General features: G+C 42.6%; 1 protein-coding gene and 1 long non-coding RNA gene across 3 annotated transcripts in view; one reads left to right on the top strand and one right to left on the bottom strand.

Annotated features, from left to right (window-relative positions):
- LOC129473320 (uncharacterized) overlaps positions 1 to 20,918 on the top strand; it is a 164,870-nt gene extending 143,952 nt beyond the window's left edge. Inside the window, exon 3 of the long non-coding RNA XR_008654241.2 lies at positions 20,851 to 20,918. This is a non-coding gene — a long non-coding RNA (uncharacterized lncRNA). The remainder of the gene's footprint in view (positions 1 to 20,850) is intronic.
- ADTRP (androgen dependent TFPI regulating protein) overlaps positions 1 to 22,179 on the bottom strand; it is a 76,001-nt gene that overhangs the window by 38,734 nt on the left and 15,088 nt on the right. The window contains exons 4-6 of one of the 2 annotated variants that reach the window (XM_055263703.2): positions 19,083 to 19,136; positions 17,297 to 17,431; positions 15,293 to 15,394 (exon numbers count right to left, since the gene is read on the bottom strand). In XM_055263703.2, coding sequence (XP_055119678.1) covers positions 15,293 to 15,394; positions 17,297 to 17,431; positions 19,083 to 19,136 — 291 coding nt within the window. The remainder of the gene's footprint in view (positions 1 to 15,292; positions 15,395 to 17,296; positions 17,432 to 19,082; positions 19,137 to 22,179) is intronic. The other variant, XM_063632332.1, reaches the window with a different exon arrangement.

Below are 22,179 nucleotides of genomic sequence, written 5' to 3'. Positions count from 1 at the left end.
ATATGTCAGGATAGTTTCTTACCATGGATTCAAATTCCCATTAATATTTTTTCTAGTCAATATTTCCTTTTCTACTGACATGGAGGTCACGCCCTCCATGTGTATTATGAGAGTGGTTATTTTAGAAATTATAACATGCTTATTTAACCTGGTCATGGCTGACATAGGTCACTATCTGTAGCCCCTCACCCCCCAACAGTCCAATGGGACCTCAGAATACCTCTATTCCAATCACCCCCTCTCGGTTTACACTCTATTTTTGCTCAGCATTTTAGCTCATTTTGGGGGATTTTTTGTGTTTTTAATCGCTACATGTTGGACAAATTCTTTTCCATTGCTTATAGTATCCAAACCTCCGTTCTGAGATCCTATTTCTTCTTTCTAGAGTATTCCCTTTAGCATCTCCTTCAGAGAAGACTTGTGGGTGGGGAAATCTGCTCTAGTGTGTCCGAAAATGTCTTTATTTTGCCTCTATTGTAAAAGACACTTTCAGTGAGTAAATAGGTTGACAGTTTTTTCTTTCAACACTTTGGAGCTATTATTCCATCCCTGGCTTTGCTATTGCTATTAAGAAATCAGCTATCAATCTAACCATAGTTTCTTTTTAGGAAATCCATCCTATTAATCTGGTTAATTTTTGGATCTTCTTTTTTGTCTAAGGTTTCTGTAGTGTCACACAGTAGGTAGATGAGAGTGGTTTCAGTCCAGCCTTAGTCCTGTATGGAATTTATTTTGCACTTCTTGAATCTGATGATTACTTCTGCATACATTCTGGGAAATAATCAATGTTTATCCCTTCAAATATTGCCTTTACCTCACTCTTCTTGGTCCCTTTTATCCTGCTTTATTTTAGTTTTGGGAATTTCCATTACTTTCTTGCTGGTAAGCCAAGCATTTTAAAAAGATTTTTAAGAAATATTTTTATTCAATGTTTTGGGTGTCTTATGAAATATTTTTTTTTTCATGTTACTATTTCACTATATGGCCAGAAACGAAATCACTCAGGACTTTTTTCCTTTGAATGAATAACTTTCTCCTCACATTAAAGATCATGGGCATGATTCAGAAGGAAGCTGTTGATCCATGAATTTTAAGGTCATGGATCAACAGGGTTCACTTGGGAAAACAGAAGCCCATCCAGGGATTCCAAGGAGGAAGGGTTTCAAGGCTTAGGAAGCTGTTGAAAAGGGAAGGGCAGTGAAAAATAAAGGAAATTTCAACCAGATGGGGGTGATTCATGGGAGCTCACCAGGAAGCTGCTACAAATGTCAAAAGTCTTCATGAACTGCTACCGTTGATCTCAGCTACTTGCAGGATGAAGTGTGTGATTCCTAGGTGCTTTTCCAGAAGCCACTGCTAACCTCATGTCTGCAATCTTCCCACACATCTATTTGAAACTACCACTAGGGAATAATGGCTTCTCTTCCTCCACATCTCATGAGAATGCCTCTCATTGGCTGACTGTTGCCTGGAACCATATGGAGAAAGGGATTCTAGCAACAGTGAGTGGCTTCGGGGTTATCCCCTGCAATGCAGTGGAGAACGGAGAAGAGGCGATGGTGATTCCAAGTCAACAACGATTTGCATGGGTCATTAATGTATCACTGATAGCACTTTATATTGCACATGTAATATATTTGTTTCTGATAACAATGCGGAGAATTAAGGATGGTAAACACACTTTGCCTGTTTAAAGGAAGCCAATATCAAGAGAGGTTTATTAATTTTTCTGAAACCACACAGCAAGGCAATGGCAGAAATGGAATCAGAGTTGAGGTTTTCCGGTAGTTAACTCTTTTCGTGAAATAAAAAACAAACTTGTTAATTATGTTTACAACTTGGACATAGAGCTAAGAAATTTTGCTCCTCCTCACACCAATCTGACTTTTAGGGATCAAGCTCTAACACCTTTATTTCTAGTAGCTTATCCCTTTCAACTTTTTAGCCCAAGTAGACATTTTTAAAATGTGAAGGGGCATTTGTGAATAGGATTTGAGTTACCAGATGGTCCATTTCCTGATGACCTGTACCTGAAGATGATTAGATTATATGCATTGCGCTCTAAAGGTCACCATGTGAAAAAAAGCCACTAAATCTAACGGTCATTCTCATTAGACACGCAACTCAATCTTCCAGCTGTCAAATATTCAATAAATATTTCTGAAGTGCCTTTTTTTTTTTTTGCCAGACTTACAATTTCTGTGATCCTGATGATATTTTAAAGCTTCTGACTCTGACATTAGGTTAGTGAAGTATTATTTTAAAATATGTCAGTAAGAGTATGCATATTAATTAAAATGTTCCCATATATAAGCCTGAAACTAAACTCCCTGTGCCAATTGGAGACAAAAGACCTTTATTAAATACTATTAGATAGGTTAAGTATTTTACTATTTCTGCCAATCACTGCTACAAAATAATATTCATTGCCAAGCATGAAATGGGTAAAAAAGGAAATCTCATCTTATTATCGTCTCTTAGAATCACACGTCCTAAGATGAAAGCAAAACCAGCATTTGCAAACAATGGCCACATCCTACTGTTCCTGATCAGTAGGCCTGTTATCATCAGGGTTGAATTCTGTTTCAATGTCATCATAATTACATTGCTGGTTCTCTGAGCAGATAGAGGGAAGATGCACCAACACACCTAGAGATTTTTGTGTTAATCGAGGTGCTCTCAGATGGTATCCGGGGCCATTTTAATTGTCAGCCACTGTTACAAGTTTGCAAGTACACACTCTGCACTCAATGTAGAATCCCTGAGATCAGTGATCTGGGTGAGAATCAACAGAATCCCAAATTTGAGCAGACCTTTTACTCACACTTCAATAGATACTGGCAGGTCCCCCTGTCTCGCACATGGCTTAACATACATGAGCTTCCTAGAGACAGAGCTCTTTCTTGTCCTCATTTCTGCACACTTCTTTAGCTTTACCCCATTGTAAAGTTGTAGAGGAAATGATAAATCCAGCAAATGCATGAGAGTGACGGAAAGGGGATGAAGCTACGGTAAGTAGGCCGATGACAGGTTGAAAGAGTTGATGAGATTGAGGAGGGAGATGGCAAAACAAGGACCTTCTATATAAACAGACTTGGATCTTGGATTGGGAGAGAAGGATAAAGGGCAAAGCTGAAAATTCAGAAACTCAAGATGAGAAGTATCTAAGAGCTAAGGATTCATGTGACAGACGTGTAATACGTGGGCAAGTGTAATTATACCATCAAGAGGACTACCAGGAAATGCTCTGCAGAATTATTCCACTGGCTGGTAATCCAAGGACCTGGAGGTGGGAGGAAGACAGAGGAATTGGACAAATTCAAATTTCCAATTAGGCATAAGTGGCTTCTTAGTAGGCAGAGAAGATGATGAGACCAGGAACAAGGTATGGGGGCTGGTTGAGAACCTGTCAGCAGCTCCCTATTCAAGGCAAGGACGGAACTCCACAGCCTACAGTGTGTCTGCCTCTGGGGTTATTAAGCAACCAGAAGCACGACAGGGCCTTTTCCGTGCTGGCTATTTAATCAGGAAGAGGAGTGTCAGTTCTAACCTGGCAGAGAAGGCGTTCTCATCCGCCTGGCAGGCTGCTCTTGGGGATTTTTCATGTCTGTCTTGAGATCATGGGAGTTTTGCTCTTTCCTTCCACTTAGATTTTTAGTTTTTGCTCTTAGTATTTCAGAGAGATTTAGGATCTTCTGTTATGAGTTTCTCCAGCCTGGTTATTCTCCAGCATCAAGTCATTCTTCCCATTGGGGTGTTACACATGGTTGCCATGGAAGTGAGCACGGGTTGATTCACACAGGAGAGGGACTCACTAGCAAGCCCTCAAGGGCACTGAATAATTTTAATTAGTAAAAGTCCTAGTAACTTCTCAGAAGACATCTATACTTTTTTTGATCACTAAAAACCTTTGACCTTGATTGAGATATTAGAATTTTTTTTTTTTTTACTGGTTTTCTTCTGTTTAAAAAGCAGCCTGTTGATAATAGGAAATCACTGAATCATGGAATTTTAAAAATATGCTACTCTTGAGCATACATTGGAAGTTCTTTGAATTGGGATTCAAAGAAGGAAAAAAAGAAAAGACATGCGTTCATCATCCTGGTCCCTGCTATCCAGAGATGAAGAAAGCAAACACAGTGAGTGCCTGGTTCTAGCTATGGAAAACCACCAGTGGACTGGGCGTCCTCTGGAAGTGTTCACTATTAGACTGTCCTCTGTTTAGCTTAAGATTTCTTGAGAGGCAAAATGGCTTTATTGTGGTTATTCAGGTAACTCTGCTTCCTAATCCCAGTTTAGCTTCTGATTTCACTGTGGCATTTAAGGCATTCAATGTCTCAGTGTTTCCCAGGTAAATGACAGAAAAGATTCTGACCTGCTCTAGGTTAGGAATTTAGTGGAATGAATTTTTTTAAAAAGGCTAGAAAGTTGTTTCAAAACAAGGAACCACCCATCAATAACACTGTAATGCTAAAACCTGAAATGATATCCAAGTAAATATCTGGGTGTGGTGAATGATTCCACTTTATTTCTGCTCGGGAGCTCTGGTACATGTTCAGCAATGCTCTGAACAAGGGCCTTTCCCTTGGGATGCCATGGAGACATTCACACATTGGCTTAATTTATGTGTCTCTATTCTCCCTAGACTCACATGAGAAGTTATTTCCCAATACTATTTGCTGGTCATTGTTGCCAGTCAGTCATGTTTTCTCTTTCTCATGTAGACCTGGTCTAGAATATGGCAAGAGCAGATTTTAGAATGTAATGGTACAAGGGGGTTGGACCCAGTGGCTCATGTCTGTAATCCCAACACTTTGTGAGGCTGAGACAGGTGGGTCACTTGAGCTCAGGAATTCAACATGGTGAAACCCCATCTCTAGTAAAACACAAAAAATTAGCCAGGCGTGGCATGTGCCCATGTGCCTGTAAGTCCAGCTACTTGGGAGGCTGAGGCTGCAGTAAGCAGAGATCATGCCACTGCACTCCAGCCTAGGTGACAAAGTGAGACTGTGTCTCAAAATATAATAATAATAATAATTTAATGGTACAAGGGATGGGGAATCACAGTTGGGTGACTTGATGTGAAACAGTTGCTGTTGAGATTGTGATTTTAAAGACATTTCATATGCCCTACCTTGGAAAACTGTCATTTAAAAAATGCATTGAGATGTTACCACTGGGGGAAACTGGGCAAAGAGTACACAAGACCTCTATGATTTCTTACACTTGCATGTAAATCTACAATTATCTCAAAAAAAAGTTTAATTAACAGTGAGTTAAGGAATAGAGTAAAGGAAAACTATGCAGATAGTAGATGCTGGCTACGTGTTTATACAAAATTATGGAGGAAGAAATTTATTTTTTTCTGACTATGGGACTGGGCTTGCCTTGAGTAAGGGATGTATTAAGTACATGAGTGTTAGAGAAAACACAGGTTTATGACTTCGGATCATATTCTAGACCCAGCTCTATCACTAATCAGTTCTGTGGTCTTGGGAAAGTTGAATAAACTACTCAAACCTCAGTTTCCTCTTCTGTAAGGTGAGCGGTTTGTAGAGATTGAGGCATTTCAGCTCTATGATTCTAGGCTGACATTTATGTCTCCAGGAAGCAACACAAGGGAAGATGAATTAGGGCTCACTATTTGATAGCAACTAACACTGACTCAGATCACAACCAACACAGATTGCAAGCAATTTACAAAGACAATGAATGTTGTATTAACAGAACCAAAATGGGCGTTTTAAGTGTGTATCAGAAATATATTTTTACTCTCTTCTTCTTTTGCCTGGAAAACAGAATAAAGGAAAAATAATATACAGTATATTTCCAGTGTTTCCCTACAAAAGAAATGTAGAGTCTGAAATTCAGGGAGAGCTTCTGATTTTTTTAGTAAGTCATGGAAGTTATTCCAATGCTAACCCACCCTATATGATGGCAACATCTCTTAAATCCCCCCAATCTTTTAATCTCTAATCTAATTATGAGCACTTGAGGTAGAGACTATTCCAAGTTCAAAACCTTCTATCAGTCTCCTTTGCCTACAGAATAGAAACAAAATCCTTAGCATTCATGCCCTTCAATATCTGACCCCACGTCTCTTTCCCCTCTTTGATACCTTTTCCCCTCCTTGATACCTTTGCTCTTGCCAAACTAACTGTACTAGGTTGAATAGTGTCCTCAAAATTCATGTCATTCCTGGAATCTCAGAATGTTACCTTATTTGGAAACAAATGCAAATGTAATTAATCAAGATGAGGTCATACTGGAGTAGGGGGACCTTAAACCAATCTGGTTGGTATCCTTATAAAAGAGGAGAGGAGGCACAGAGGCACATATCTGCAAGGAGGAAGAGGTAAAGACAGACACACAGACAGGGGAAGCGTCACGTGATGACAGGGCAGAGACAGCAGTAATGTGTCTACAAGCCAAGACTGCTGGCAACACCAGAAGCTGAAGAAGGCATGGAGTAGAAGATTCTTATCTGGAGCCTTCTGAGAGAGTATGGCTCTGCCAGCACCTTGGTTTTGGACATCTAGCCTCCAGAACTGTGTGAGAATACATTTCTGTTAATTTAACTCACCCAGTTTGTGGTGCTTTATTATGGCAGCCTAGGAAACAAATACGCTGATCTACTTACTCATGGTGCCCTGAGCCTGCCTTGGGCTCAGACATTTCTCTCCTTCGGCTCATTATTCCTCATACTTGGACATCACTTGCTGTTTTTTCTATCCAACCTTTGAACCCCAGCTCAAATCTCCAACTCATTCATCATCTGTTCTAATCTGTGCAGTGGGAAGTGACTTTCCCTTTAGAAGTATGCTCATGGCATTCATTGGACCTTATCCTGTACTCTTTGACAGCATCTTGTGGCTTGTTCTTTGACTTTTTACTATTTTCATGATGGGAATATTGTCTTTTATCCCCTGCCAGCCCAAATGGTGCCCACTCTGTGCCCAGCACATGATGAGATTTTAATGAATATTGGTTGTTGGGTTAATGCTTTGGCAGTGGATGCAGAGTCATGCAGCGTCACTCTTTAAAAGGAGAATCCCCGTATGTGTAGCTACATGAAACACAGCCTCCAAGTTTTCTCCATCGTCTCTAAAGAAAGTGGCTTTTTTATCATTATCAGCAAACTATCGCAAGGACAGAAAACCAAACACCGCCTGTTCTCACTCATAGGTGGGAACTGAACAATGAGAACACATGGACACAGGAAGGGGAACATCCCACACGGGGGATTGTTGTGGGGTTGGGGGAGAGGGGAGGGATAGCATTAGGAGATATACCTAATGCTAAATGACGAGTTAATGGGTGCAGCATACCAACATGGCACATGCATACATATGTAACAAACCTGCACGTTGTGCACATGTACCCTAAAACTTAGAGTATAATAATAATAAAATAAGTAAATAAATAATAATAATTTTTTTAAAAAGGTGGCTTTTTAATACCCTACATGAAGCACTTCGGGGTGGTGTTGATAGGTTGAGAAGGTGGGGCAAGGTGGGGCATTGATTCTGGCTGCAAAAAGGAACATCTGGTCACAATCCATTAGTCTGCTCTGTGATAGTTCAGAAAGCATGCTGTCCCACGTCTTGGGGTAAATAAAGCCTTTACTCTCTTGCTTCTCTTCTTCTGATCAACTTGCCCTGCTCATGTTCCAGGCCAGTGTTGCAGAGAATATAATTGAGGCCAATATTCCTTTAGGCAGTTTGGAGGAAGGGCAATCCTGCTCACCCAGCAGGGAGTGAGATGGGGCTGGTGTAGTGACTCATATCAAGTGACATTTGCAAAGCGAGGCCTACTGTTCACTAGTGAGATGCCAAGCAGTGTCTTTTGTTGGGCCCCTTGGAAGACTGACGTTTAGCCAGCAATTCTCTTCGAGGGAACAGGGGCAGAGAGGGGAAGTGGAAGGGAAGAGGAGGAGTAGAAGAACCTTTTGGAAAAACCTGAATTTGACACTGTCAATATTTGGGAATGTGCTGTCACCTTTATCAATATTCTACTGATCACTACTTATCAATATCCTTTGGGATCTGATATCTCCTTCTCTGACCAGCCATTCTGAGCTTTACCTTTTCTACTTTTACCACACTTTGCATCTGTATCATACAATCTCTATCAAATTATATATGTAGTGCCTTACTTTTTCTATTGATAGGTAACTGCAAAATTTTTTTAAAAGAAAATACTTAGAATAGAGGTCATTATTACATGAGTTTAAATAATTTATTGCTACTTTTATGCAACAGAACAAATGGAATCTTTTGCTATACATAGTGTAAGACAGCCTTTTCTAAACTGGGGTGAAAAGGGTTACAATGCAGAGACCTAGGTTTGCATTCAGTGGTGTTATCTTATAGCATAGGAGGCTGAATAATGGTCCCCAAAGATGTCTATGTCCTCATCCCTGGAACCTGTGAATATGTTGATATGTTACCTTGCATGACAAAGGAGACATTGAAGATGTAATTAAATTAAGGATTTTAAGATTAAGAGGCTATCTTAAGTTATCTGGATGGGTCCATTGTAATCCCAGGGGTCTTTATAAGAGGGAGGTGGAAATGGCAGAGGCAGAAAAAAAGGTGATGTGAAGATGGTGGAAGCAGAGGCTGGAGTGATGTGCTTTGAAGGAGGGGGAAAGGGCTATCTATGAGCCAAGGAAGGTAAGTGGTCTGCCTGGAAGAAGAAAGGAAACAGCCTCCTCCAGAGACTCCAGAATGAATGCCACTTTGCTAGTACCTGGATTTTCTCCCATAGAACCCATTTTGAACTTCTGACCTCCAAACGTTAAGATAACACATTTGTACTGTGTTCAGTTATGAAATTTGCATTAATTTGTAATAGCAACAAGCACACTACTCTGTTCTCTCACCTTGTTTATTTATTGTGTGTTTACTGCTTATCTTCCCCACTGGGGTGTGTGTATAGTCCACAAGGGCAGAGCATAACCAAGGCTCTATCCTCCCCCCACACACTCTCACAACTGCCCTTGAACAGGTCACCAGCCAGTACGAAATTGCCAAGTCCAGTGGAAGGGTCTGACTTGAGTCCTCTTACAAGGTCATCATATTCACCTCTCAGCAGCTTTGGACATAAAATACTTCCTCCTTCTTGAAACATTTTTACACTGAGCTCCGAGAGACGACAGTGCATTGGGTTTCCTCCTAGCTCACTGGCACCTCCTTCACGATCTCCTTTGTTGAATCTCCCTCCTCTTCCTCCCAACCACTGAAGGCTGGAGTATTCCAAGACTTAGTCTCCTGGAATATCTTATCTAACCATAACTACTACCTAGGTGATTTTATTAAATTTAACTTTAAAAACAATCTGCGTAATGAAGATAATCAGATGTATCTCAACATCCCAGAAAGCTACCCTACACGTGTCCAAGCTACAGCAGTATGTCCGGCTGCCTGTTCCACATCTTGACATCATTATCTAATAGGCGTCTCAAACTTACATGCCTAAATGGAACAATTGATTTCCTTATTCACAATCCTTGCACCTCCCAAGCGTCTGTATCCATACTCCTTCCCTGTGGCTTAGGCTAAAAATATTTTCTCTTTCTTTTTGCCATATGGATTATTAAGTATATACATGTATGTTAGGGAGGGACAAAGAAGGTGTCCCTGAAGAGGTGACTTTTTCTATCATACTCAGAATAAAATGCAAACTCCTTGCAAGTCACATGAGGCATAATCTGAAACCTGGCTACACCCTCTCATCTCCTCCCTCCTCATTCTGAACCAGCCATGCTGGCCCTCTTGTTCTTTAGAGATGCCAGTATTTCCTTGGAGGCTTTTTAAACTTGCTGTTCTGCTGCCTGAGCCTTTCTTCTGCCAGAATGTCGTATGGCTATTTCCTTCACCCTATCCAAATTTTTATTAAAGTATCAGCTCATCATAGAGGCATCCCTTGGCCACCATAATTTCCCTGTATGCTATTAAACCTGCTTTTTTTCCACACACACCCACCCACACACCACTCTGTTCGCTCACCCTGTTTATTTATTGTGTGTTTACTGCTTATCTTCCCCACTGGGATGTGTGTACAGTCCACAAGGATAGATCTTTGCGATGGTCTTGTTCATTGCTGCATCTTCAGTTCTTAGAATAGGGCCTTGTACATAGCAGGCATCTGATAAATACTTTTTAGCACTTCCTTATGTTAAAATCAAATGTCTTGCTTATTATTATACATCTTAGCTATATTGCATATTAGATTAGGTACGTAATATCTCTTTTAAGTTTCTTTTTTTTTTTGAGACGGAGTCTCGCGCTGTCGCCCAGGCTGGAGTGCAGTGGCGCGATCTCGGCTCACTGCAAGCTCCGGCTCCCGGGTTCATGCCATTCTCCTGCCTCAGCCTCCCGAGTAGCTGGGACTACAGGCACCCGCCACCACACCCGGCTAATTTTTTGTATTTTTAGTAGAGACGGGGTTTCAGCGTGTTAGCCAGGATGGTCTCGATCTCCTGACCTTGTGATCCGCCCGCCTCGGCCTCCCAAAGTGCTGGGATTACAGGCTTGAGCCACCGCGCCCGGCCTTGTTTTAAATTTCTTAAGATTAGGGACCATATTTGATGTTTTTCTCGTCACCCACATAAGGACACAACAGCCCAAAGCACATACGAGTGATTTTCAGATGAATGATTCTTCATTTTGTCTTTTTGATTTGAACTCGGCAATGGAAATCATCTGGGGGCCTTCGTTTCAAGTGTATGTTCAGTTATGTCAGGTGTTCTAGGTAAGAGGCCCATAAATGGAATTCAGAGGGCTCATGAGCCTCCTAAAATTGTACACAAAATTTTATGGGTATTTGTGTTTTCCTGGAAAAACAGTCTATAGATATTTTCAGGTTCACAGAGGAGCCTCTTTCCTAAAGGTTGAAAACCACTGGGTTGTACCAAGGTATGCAGACTGTGGGTGACCTATGCCCAGGGCTGGGGCTGAATTGAGGGTGAGGAATCAGGAAGGGTGGGAGGAGTTTGCAATGCTTGGGATGAAGGGTGGCTGACCTTACTCACCCCCACTTAGCAGCCCAACAATTTCACACCAAGCTTATGGGTGGCAGAGAAAAATCTGTGATTGGGTCAGAATGCTAATGATATCATCTTGCATGCTCTGACTGAGGGAGAAACTAGAAGATTTTAAGTTTTACTCCCTGGGCATTTTGACTTTCCAGCACATCCCTGGGAGAGGGCTCAAAGGCCATCCAGGCCAACTAGCCATGCCTTGCTCATGAGTTACAGTCAGGCCAGGACACATAGGGCACAGAACCCCTCCTGGCCATGTTCTTCCTTCAGCAATAACCATGTCCCTCCTCATAACACTACTATGCCACTGCCTTGTGTAAGCATTAACTCACTATTTCAACTTCGTGTGTGTACATTAGACTCAACCAGATTTAAGATTGCTAGATGTCAAAACCCTCATTAAATATCAATCATAGTGTCACACACGTAGTGGTACTTAACTGCTCTTTTTCAAGTGAATAAATGACAATATATTAAATAACTAGGTGGCTGTATTTGGGACTTTTGCCAATTTAAAGAGCCAGGGAAAGTCCTGTCTCTCAATAGCAGATTGTTTTGAAACCCCCATTAACGTGAATGAAACTTTTTTAGTTCTAAGACTCTGTGATCATGGATTGAGAATAAGCTAGTGGATCTTGGCTGTGAATTCTTAAGTTTTACATGAGAATACCTTATATTCATACAGTCCTTGACAGTTGTTAAAGTTTGCACACACATTCTCAATAATCATGTACTATTTTCAAAGATAGAAGGGGCTCTGAGGAGTTCTCTGATCTATTTCACCTCTCCTTTGGGGCAACCTGAACAATTTAGGTTGATTTCCAGAGAAATAAGTCCCCCAGCTCCTCTTGGGTTAGGATCTGATAATTTTCTCAGTTACTGAGATTCCTCTTACTGCTATTTAAATCTATCTGCTCTGATTCTATCTTTAGTAGGCATTTAGATAAGACCTGAGGAGTTAATGTTTTCCTGGCAAAACCTGAAGGGCCACTTTGCTGTTCTTTCCCTTGTTTTATGAAGACTGGGGAACTGCTTAGCGCTAAAACAGTCAGATTGATCTACTTTAATTAGGGTGCCCTGTCCACGGTGGATGCAAATATCTCACTGATGTTTCTATTTAGTCTGAATACATAACAAGGGCAGGAAAATGTCTGTTAGAGACACAATCCGCTTAGAATAGTCCTGCTGCAATGACAAGTTTCCAATGAGCTGCAAGGGTTGAGATGGGAGCAGTACAAAGACTTGATTAGTCATGAAGGTCCTACAACCACACTGTGTCCAAGGGGAGAGTGGTATTTCTTACTTTGACAGATATTACTCACAACAACTGGGGCAGCATCATAAATGGCAATGGGGAAAATATTCCAAAGCTAAGGCTAAAATAGCAAACATAGGGAATGTTGAGAAATGAAAGAAGCTTTCAGGACAGCATGGCGCTGGCGACGGAAGGCAATTGTTCTTCTACTGTGGCAAGGAAAAAGGAGCTGTATAGGGAACAGGGCCAGCCCCACGCAGAGGCACATAGTACCAAATGCCCAGCCAGACTGCCCATCATTACTCCGGCTGCCATAGTGGTGATTTCCCAGAACTGTATTCCTTCCTTTGGACTGTCATGGACAGGCACTGGCAAAATGTGGGAAATGTTAACAAACTGACACAGTAGCAGCCATTTCTACCATGAGTTCACACTAGTATTTAAGAACTTGGCAGAGAACATTCCTTGAGGCAATAGGCCGAGAGGATTTAATAGTGAGGACAGAAAATGTCCAGAACAAGGAACACAGTCTAGAAGACAGAGATGAGATATAGTTATTAGGACACTTAATTTGGAGCAGACAACAAAAGAAGGCAGGAAGATTGGGGATGACTGTGTTAGGGACACCTAAGGCCAGTTTTGCTGATACCTACATTTTTCCTAGAGATGGATCTGTTGAGAGTTTCTTCAATCAAATTAAGAGAAACACAGAAACATCTGTATATGACTAGGGTAGCTTCCTCCTCCTCTTCTCTCCTTGTCACCATTGTTCCACTTCTTTGACCCTTGCTCCTTTTCTCTGAGGGATTCAGGTTACTTGAATGACCAAAGGGCAAAGGGCAAGGTCCACAGCACCCCTCAGCTTGTGAGGCACAAAAATATTTAAGCAACTCCGTTGCACAGTATCTGCCTTGCTAATTAGCTCACGGATGTGATGTATGTTATCCAGCTCTCTGCTTCCAATATTATCACAAATCCATATGGCTGTTTACTTAGCAAGGTCACAAATATTGGACACCATCATCATAACTATTTGAAAGAAATCCAACTTTACATCAACCCTGAAGTGGTGGGGAGATGGTAGTCACTATGAAAAAAGCTACAAGATGAGCACACAAACCTTGAGAAGGTGTTTGCTAGGTGCATTTGGTCCCACATAAAAGATACTTACAAGAGTCTGCTTTTTTATTATTTTAGTAACAGCTAGCTCAGCCAGCAGTTTCAAATCTCTTCATTTTCTTAGAATTTTGGCTTAGTAGCATACAGATGAGGATTCGTTTTTTTTTTTTTAAGTAAGAATTCACACTTTGCTATATTGATCAAGCAAAGCGAGGTCCTTTTGATTGCCTGGTGAATTATGAAACAAAACCAGATCGAATCACAAGATCTGGACTTACTGCAGCAAAAGGCAACGAAGGGTGCATTAGCCTCGGATTTCCAACCTAGCTGTGCCTCCTATGAGTTCTGTGGCCTCAGGCACATCACTTATCCTCTCTGAGCTTTTATTTTATCTTATTTTTTCATTTGTAAAAATCAGGATTATAGTAGTTCTCTAAAGAAGGCTGTGTGAATTAAATGAGCCCATACCTGAAAAACATGCTTTGTACAATATAAAGTACCATTTCTTTAAAAAAAAAAAAAAAAGGAATATTCACTACATCAGTGTCTCAGATTAACATTCATGGGAAACTGGGAAGGTGAAGAGTTTGACAAGAAAAAGTCGAGAGGAGGAGGGTTCCTGAGAGGTCAGACTTATGTAAGGTAGATCTGGTCCTGAACTCTAAAAGAGTTCAAAGCTGTGGTCTACTAGTCAGTCAATCATCAATAACTCACTGACCACAAAATTTAAGCTGAAATTAGTTTTTTTCTGGAGACTGGGGCTTGTGGCAGGGGCAGTGTTAGTGGACTGAGTTGTTTTTCTGAGTTGGTCATCTTGTGAGTTTTAAGACCATGGAAAGATGGGCAAGAGTGAGGGTAGAAGAAAGTCTGTGAGTGAACTTTTGAGGAGTCTTGATGTGCCACTTCCTTGCGCCTTTCCCCTGGGTTTTTTTTTTGTTTTTTTTTTGAGGCAGAGTTTCACTCTTGTTGCCCAGGCTGAAGTGCAATGGTGCGATCTTGGCTCACTGCAACCTCCGCCTCCCAGGTTCAAGCGATTCTCCTGCCTCAGCCTCCTGCGTAGCTGGGATTACAGGAGCGTGCCACCACACCTGGCTATCGCCTGGGTTTTTAAATGTCATTACCTTCACAGAATCTGAGACCTTTTTATAATCTCCTGGTTGATGTGGAAATACATTTGTAAGTATTGAGAAGCTGAGTTAGGTCTTTGAACAATTACTTTGTTCACATTGTGCGGATGATTCACTTCTCCTCCTCCAACCGAGACCTGGCAACCTCATGCCAGCCCTGCTTGTCTGGGTCCCTGTTACTGATATTCAGGTTCCAGTGACCTAAAAATCTCAGAACAGGCTCTGTTTACTATTTAGCCTCTCCAAAACACAAGCCTGAATAAAAAAACAAATGGAAATGTATTCCTAGAAATATGTAAATGCTAATCCCATTTGTGATGCAGAATCGTGACAAAGTGTGTTACTTAAGTAGCTGCTGCTCAACTATGAGATATTCTTTGGATGCTGGGGTGGGCTTTTTTTTAAACCTTGCTTGATTCCGTCCATACATCGGAAGTTTATGACATATTTGCAGAAGTCGCTTCTCTTTCAGGCCTGCCCTCTCAGAACTGTGTGTCTTTTCAGTGACTTCCTAAGCAACATGGCAGACTCTCGCCTGGACGTCTCCTGTGTTCTCAGTAGACTCACTGTAATTATAGCACTAGCTTGTGTTCATTTCATACCTTCAATATGCCCTTTAAATAAATAGTGATGAGGTGGATTGGATGCTGGGAATTGAGACATTTGGAAACATAAATAAGGCACTTTGGAGTTTTCAGTACAGAGGCTATTGGTGTTCTGTGTTCACTGCATTTTCCCCTCACTCACCATTGCATGATTCAGCCACACTGGGATGACAGTGTCTAGGACCTTGGGGTAAATGAGATCTCGATTGTAGAGAAAGAGGACCCAGAATGCCAAAAATACAAACTGGAAAATAAAACACAAAAAATAGCATCATTAGGCTTGTTTTTAATCAGAGCTTTCTAAGATAATCAAGGAAACACAGCTAAATAAAAACAGATAACCATTTTAAAGATATCTTACATATACATTATAGGAATGTAGTACATATACATTATAGTAATTCTACAATAAGCATTCCTTCCTTTCCTTTCATTGCTGTATCTGCTCTTTCTGGGGATTCCTCAACGTGCCAGAGAGTTAGAGATCAATTATTTGTCATCGTGGCAGGCAGAGAAGATATGAATAAACAGGATTCCCAGACCATTAGTCATTTATTTTAACCAATAACTTCTTTTTCTAAACTTTCACCAGGAATGCTGAGAGTAGGCACATGGAGTGGCTTGAATCATACATTTTCCTTGTCCACCCTCTAAATAGGCATGGCTAGGGGAAGCAGGAAGGCTGAGAACCATAAGTGCCAGGCTCCCAGGAAAATGCACAAGCTAGCTGACTGAGGGCTGGATCTCCCTGGTGCTCGGAACTTTGAATTGATCTCCTCTTGTACTCCTTGCCTCTCTCGTCAAAGCATCTATACTCTATGCTACAAAGTCAACGCAAAGATAAGGAAGTTAAAAACTATTAAACTTCTGATCTTCCTATCTTCTGACATTTCACACACTCCATTTCTAAGACTTAAAAAAATAAACAGACTTCATTGTTGATTTTAAACACTTGGCTATAGCCAGACTTGGTGGCTCATGCCTGTAATCCTAGCACTTTGGGAGGCCAAGGCAGGCAGATCAGTTGAGCTCAGGAGTTCGAGATCAGCCTGAGCGACATGGCAAAACCACGTCTCTACCAAAACTACAAAAAAGTAGCCAGGTGTGATAGCACACACCTGTAGTACCAGCGACTTGGCAAGGTGAGACAGGAGGATCACTTGAGCCTGGGAGGTTGAGGCTGCAGTGAATCAAGATCACACCACTGCACTCCAGTCTGGGCAACAGAGTGAGACTCTATCTCAACCCCCCCTGCCACCCCCCAAAACCAAGAAGCTTGGTCATTAGAAGATTTTACGTGGGCAGTGGTAGAGGTATCCTGCAAAGTAATAGGTATCCTTGCTCTGTTATCAGAGAACTCATTAGGGCTTGGAGAGTTGCATTTTGCATTTAAGTTCTGTACTATAGGAAGCAGGACAATGACAGGTAGAAGAAGGTAGTCATTTCTAATTATAGGCCCTGCTGGGCAGCTGGCATGCCTGATCTCTGTTTGTTCCCATTCTAACTAACGAATGGAAAACATGAACAACGTCGTAGAAATGTGGATGGCATCAGCATACCAGCTTACTGTCCCTGGCATATGTCTCACTTCTTCCTGACATCCATCCACTTAGCAACACGAATGAGGCACCCACTGTTTACCCCATACCAGGCTGTCTTTCTGTCCTCGCTTGTCTTTTCCATGTGCCACCTTTGAAGGTCTCATATCTTTTCTCAAAAAAAAAATTATTTGATGGTTTTCCACTTGCAAAAGTAACATATACTTACCATAGCAAGTGAAACAAGATGTATAAAAGGGGAAAATTAGTCATCTCCCTCCCCAGGGCTCTCCATTCCCATCATCGTGATGGAACCAAGGTTGTCTCAGTTGTATTTCGATTAAGAAAGGTCTTTCAAACTCCCCCATTAGACAGCAATAAGGACCTTGCACCAAGCCTTTGCAGAGGTACAAAAGCTAGTGATAAAGCTAATCACTAATGTGCCCTATTTCCTAAAGACACTGGGCAATGTGGCGCAGTCCTCAGACAGGACATTGTTGTAGTGTGTGCTCTCCAATTATGAGCTCCCAAACAGCTCGGCAGCCCAGGAGAAGCGTCTGTCTATATGCACGTTTCTGTTAGATTATGTACACATCTTTCTAACTTACTGTGGATACAGGAAAAGCCAGTGTGGTGAAAAGCAGGTCTCTGAAGGCAGTTAGGAACTTAATGTCTTTTCTCCCTTTGGTTCTTTTCAGCACATCATCCAGGCAGGTGACCCCGTAGAAAATGGTCTGCAAGAGCTAAATCCATTACAACAAATGAGGGCATTTTCATTTACTTTAATTAATACCTTCTTCACTGACGGAAAACTCCATCCCTCTGAGAGTAATGTGGCTTTGAGAGGGAGGGGGCTGTTGAGTTGTTTTGGTTGAGAGCCAATTCAAGGGATGGGCTTCCAGCTTATTGGGTCCTGACCCTGCTCGCTAAGACTGATTGAGTAAATTTGTTTAGGGGACAATAATGTGTACAGTATTTAGTGTAATGGACTTGAGCTAACATGGAAACAAAATAAAGAGTCAGCCTAAAAAGGGAATGTAAGGAGATGGACACCTTGACGGCACAGAGGTTGGAAGAACCCAACAAACAGCTCAAAGGCAAAGAGGCAGATACAGGGTGGACAGTCAGGAGTCTTCCTGGGAAGGAAAATTAGGAAAAATGCCTAGTGCTGAAATCTCACTAGAGAAACTGGAATCAGGTCAAGAGCACCACCACGAATCTCTGTGCTCTCCCAAGAAAGGCACACAAAAGGGTGCCGGGTGCCTTGCTCAGCCGAAGAAGAGCTGGTGCACTTTCTTCCTTAAATAGGGTACCTGCAGGCCTCACCGAGACAATCTGGCCATGGCAGCAATTTAAATCCAAGGGGATAGAGCAAGCCATGAGCGCTGGTGGGTTACTAAGTGCTGTGTGGTCCCCAAAGCCAGGAGAAAGAGAAGGAGGGTGTTTTTCAAGAAAGGAATACAATACGGAAGGCACGCTTTGTGCATTCTTGTCGCTTTGTACAATTCTGTGGTTTCTCATTTAAGGACTGGTAGGTCATGAAGATATAGAGTTTGGGGGGTGGGGTTAAGTTAGGCTTGTGACAGAATCCATCCAAATCCTTGAAAGCCCTGGACTGGTATAAGAGGGGTGGTCTGGACTCTGCTTTTAGGGTATAAGTCAGGAAGGTTCTAGAGCCTGGGGAGCTGGGCTGGGGATTGATCAAGGTGGCTGTTGGGGAACAATCTCTGAGCTCTGGACTCTAGGAAAGACCTAGCAAAGTCAGCCACATGCTGCTCCTGGGCTGAGGCGGTAGGCAGGAGAGGATACAGAGGTGGGTCAGACCAGCTACACCCATCACCCAGGAGCTTGTTAGAAATGCAGGACCTCCATCCCATCCCAGACTACGGAATCAAGATCTCTGGAAATGGGGTCCAAGAGTTTGTTTTTTAATAAGCTTCTCCAGAGCTTGTTAAAGATTGTTTATCTCGGTGGGATGAAGGGAGAAATTGAAGAACTACCTATTGGGTACTAAGCTTATTACCTGGGTCACAAAATAATCTATACTTATATAACAAACCTGCAAATGTACCCTTGAATGTAAAATAAAAGTTAAAAAAAAAAGAAATTTTTGGCCAACCTTATTAAGATACACATTACAGAATATAAAATACAGATTTTAACTGTAGAAAAAGATTATTTAATCTTTATGTAGGCTAAAGCTAGAACCACTGAATGAGACACAAGTTTAGCACTCAAAAATCTTACTACTCAAAGCTATAAAGAGGACTTTTATTCATTACTTGGTATGTGCCAGGCACTGAACTACGTGTTTCATTCTCATAACAACCTTATGAGCCAAGTCCTATCATTAGACCCCCCGCCCACCACCATCTTACAAACGAGGAAACAAACCTGCCTAAAGCTTCCTGGCTGGTAGATGTCAAACCCAGCAGTCCTGTTCTTGAGCTAGACTTTTAAAAAATAAAAAAAAATTATCAGGTTTCTGAGCATAGTTCAGATAAAGCATTGTGGGAGGTCAGAAGAGAGACAAGTATCTCCAGGTGGGAGAATGAACGACAACTTCACAAAAACTTCACAATGCCTGATCCCCACCCCCAGAGATTCTAACGTAATCAGTCTGGGGCTAGGGCCTAGGCGTTGGGATTTTTAAAATCCTCCCAGGTGATTCTAATCACCGGCAGCTGAGGCTGAGAACCACCTGCCTGGAGGAACTTCCGTTTGGAAATTCAGATCCTGCAGTCTCAAGAGAGGCGGGGCTGGGGAGAAGCAGGCTGTTGGGCCCTCAGGTGGAACAAGATTGCAGGAAAGAGAGAGAGGAGAGAGGGGAGAACAGAAAAGTAGGTGGCAAACAGCAGGGAAAGGTCCTTGTCTAAGGGGCAGGAGGGGAAGGGGACACAAAGGTACTAAAGAACGACCAAGGGGTAGAAGAGCAAGAAGATAGGAAATCATGGGCCCTGGGGTGGAGGAGGTTTCGAACCAGAAGGGGGTGTCTCAGGGAGGGGTGGGGCAACAGCTTTAAATGGCAGGAAGAGTTTGCCACCCTAATACTTCTCATTATTGCTGGTGATTTTGGCATTCACACCCTCAGGGCTGCAGAATTTGGATGTGTAGTCATTTGCACAGGGAGTTAGGAGAAGTTCCCTCCTCTCTCCCTCCCCCACCAGTAGCCTCGCCTCACCCTGATTTCACTTCCAGCAGCTCAGGCTGCAGCAGGCCAGGCTGCTGCTGTATTAGGAAGAGTCGGCATAGGCTTGGGCCCAGGGGAAGAGGCCTGCGCTGTTCTATCAGCAGGGCAATTAATCCCGTTCTGAGCCTGGGCCAGGCCTTCCCTCTCTGGAGAGAGGCCGCCTCCGCCCGGTGTGTGAAGTCCATGTGACTTGCTTTCCTCAGGCTGGAGCTTCCTAGAGTCATCGTGAGTCAAGCTCCTCCTGACTTTCTCCTGCCTCTCCCAGTCACAGGATGTGGAAATCGGATTGGGGGAAAGAACGCATTACTCAGATCCTCCGGGCCTTCTCCATCAATAAAAACTTGCTTTACACCTCCAACTTGCCAATCCCCTCTCCCTCTCCACCCCAGCCCACGGTTACTTCTCAGGCATATGGCACACAGGCCTCTCTAGATGCCCACGGTGTGTGCCAGGCAGCCCTGTCGCCATCGAGCTTACTCAACGTTGAGGCGTCTTTGTCCGAATTCACAAGAAGCAGGTGGAACCCCCGCGTGGGGCTCAGGAGGGAGGCACTAGGGAGCTGCCAAGGAAAAGAAACCTGCAAGAGCTGGGGCGTGAAGGGGCTGCCAGGAGCAGCTGCAGCACACGGAGAGTGAGAGAGACTCTCCCAGGCTCCACGGGGAGGCTTCCAGGAGGGCAGCAGGGACAGGTGTGGGTCAGCCCATCCCACCAGAATGGTCTGCTTATTCTCCAAAGACGATGCAATGTTCACAAAACTCAGGATGAGCTTGACTCACCATAACAGACGGAGCGATCAGGAGGCAATGTTAGCTGTTATGGGCTGAGTTATATCCCCCATCAACCACCACCAAATTCATATGTTGAAATCCTAACCTCCGGGACCTCAGAATATGACTGTATTAAAGTGGTGATGAAGTTAAAATGAGGTCATGATGGTGCACCCTAATTCACTGTGACTGGTGTCCTTATCAGAAAAGGAGATGAAGATTACAGACACACACAGAGGGAAGACCACATGAGGACACAGGGAGAAGGAGGCCATCTGCAAGCCGAGGACAGAGGCCTCAGGAGAAACTGACCTTGCCCACATCTTCAACTTCCAGCCTCCAGAACTATGAGCAAATCAATTTCTGTTGTGTAAGCCCAGTCCATGGTACTTTGTTACGGCAGCCCTAGGAAACTATACAGTAGCATTAAAATATGATCACCACAACTGGTCTTCTTTTAAGTCTCTTACAACAAAATTACTATCATTTACATTTCACAACTATTTTGGCCACCCAGAAAAGCCCAGACGTAATGGCATCTACTTATTCAAAGTTTATTTCAGAGCTACGGCTCCCTGATTTATCCTCTCCTGGTTCTTCCCTAATTCTGTTCCCACTGCGTGTTCCGTGCCTTTTCCTGAAATGCTGCTTCTCTGAGTTCGTTAGCTGTCTTTTGTTTCTGTTGCTAGCTGACAAACTGACAAACTAACACCTGCGACAAAGCTGAATTGACACTTTTAAATAACTAATGCAATTCAAAAAACTGCAGTTAAAGGATATTTAGTTTTGACATTCATGTGTTTTCACAAACCCACAAAAATCTTCAACTCGTGGAAGCTTAGCCTTTCCAAGTCATCAAGCTTATTCTCTTGCCTTTAAGCCAGAGCCCTCTCTCTTTAAACTACCTTAAGAAATGAGAATTTCTTCTATTTAAAAAGTAATTCCCGGGAGGGAGATTCCACAAGTTTCCTGAGCAAGACACGACAAGTCTTATTGGATGAGTCAAGTAATCCAACACCCAACTCAGGACTGTGCCTGACTCAGCCAGGCGGGACTTCCTTATTTCTCTCCTTCGAAATGATGCAAGAATTTGTGGTGGAAGACTGCACCAGAAGAAGACAGCAATTGGGGGCTGTGATGAGGCCTTTATCTAACGGTGGTGGTTGTGTTTTGGGCAGGTACTTTGCCAAGTATATCTGTATTCGCATGGAATGTAGGATTTCTGTCATCATTCATACACATTTAACTTAAGAAACTGAGATTAAAGGATGCAGTAAAGAACACAGGAGGAGGAGAAAGAACGTGCAGAACCACAGTTTGGAATAATGAAGAGAAAATGAGACCAAGATCATCGAGTGACAGGCTGGAAAGAAGTACCAGAATGCTTGGCCAATGTTGCATAGCTGAGGACAACGGGCTTCAGTACAGCAGTAGGGTGGCTGTGGGATAAAATACCTTCATGATGGGATGGCCTCATGCCTGTTAGAACCATGTTCTGATCATTCACTCATTCAACCAACATTCACGGAATGTC

Source organism: Symphalangus syndactylus, chromosome 23 (genome assembly GCF_028878055.3).
Source record: "Symphalangus syndactylus isolate Jambi chromosome 23, NHGRI_mSymSyn1-v2.1_pri, whole genome shotgun sequence".
Classification (NCBI taxonomy): Eukaryota; Metazoa; Chordata; class Mammalia; order Primates; family Hylobatidae; genus Symphalangus; species Symphalangus syndactylus.
This window is presented reverse-complemented; position numbering and strand designations above follow the sequence as displayed.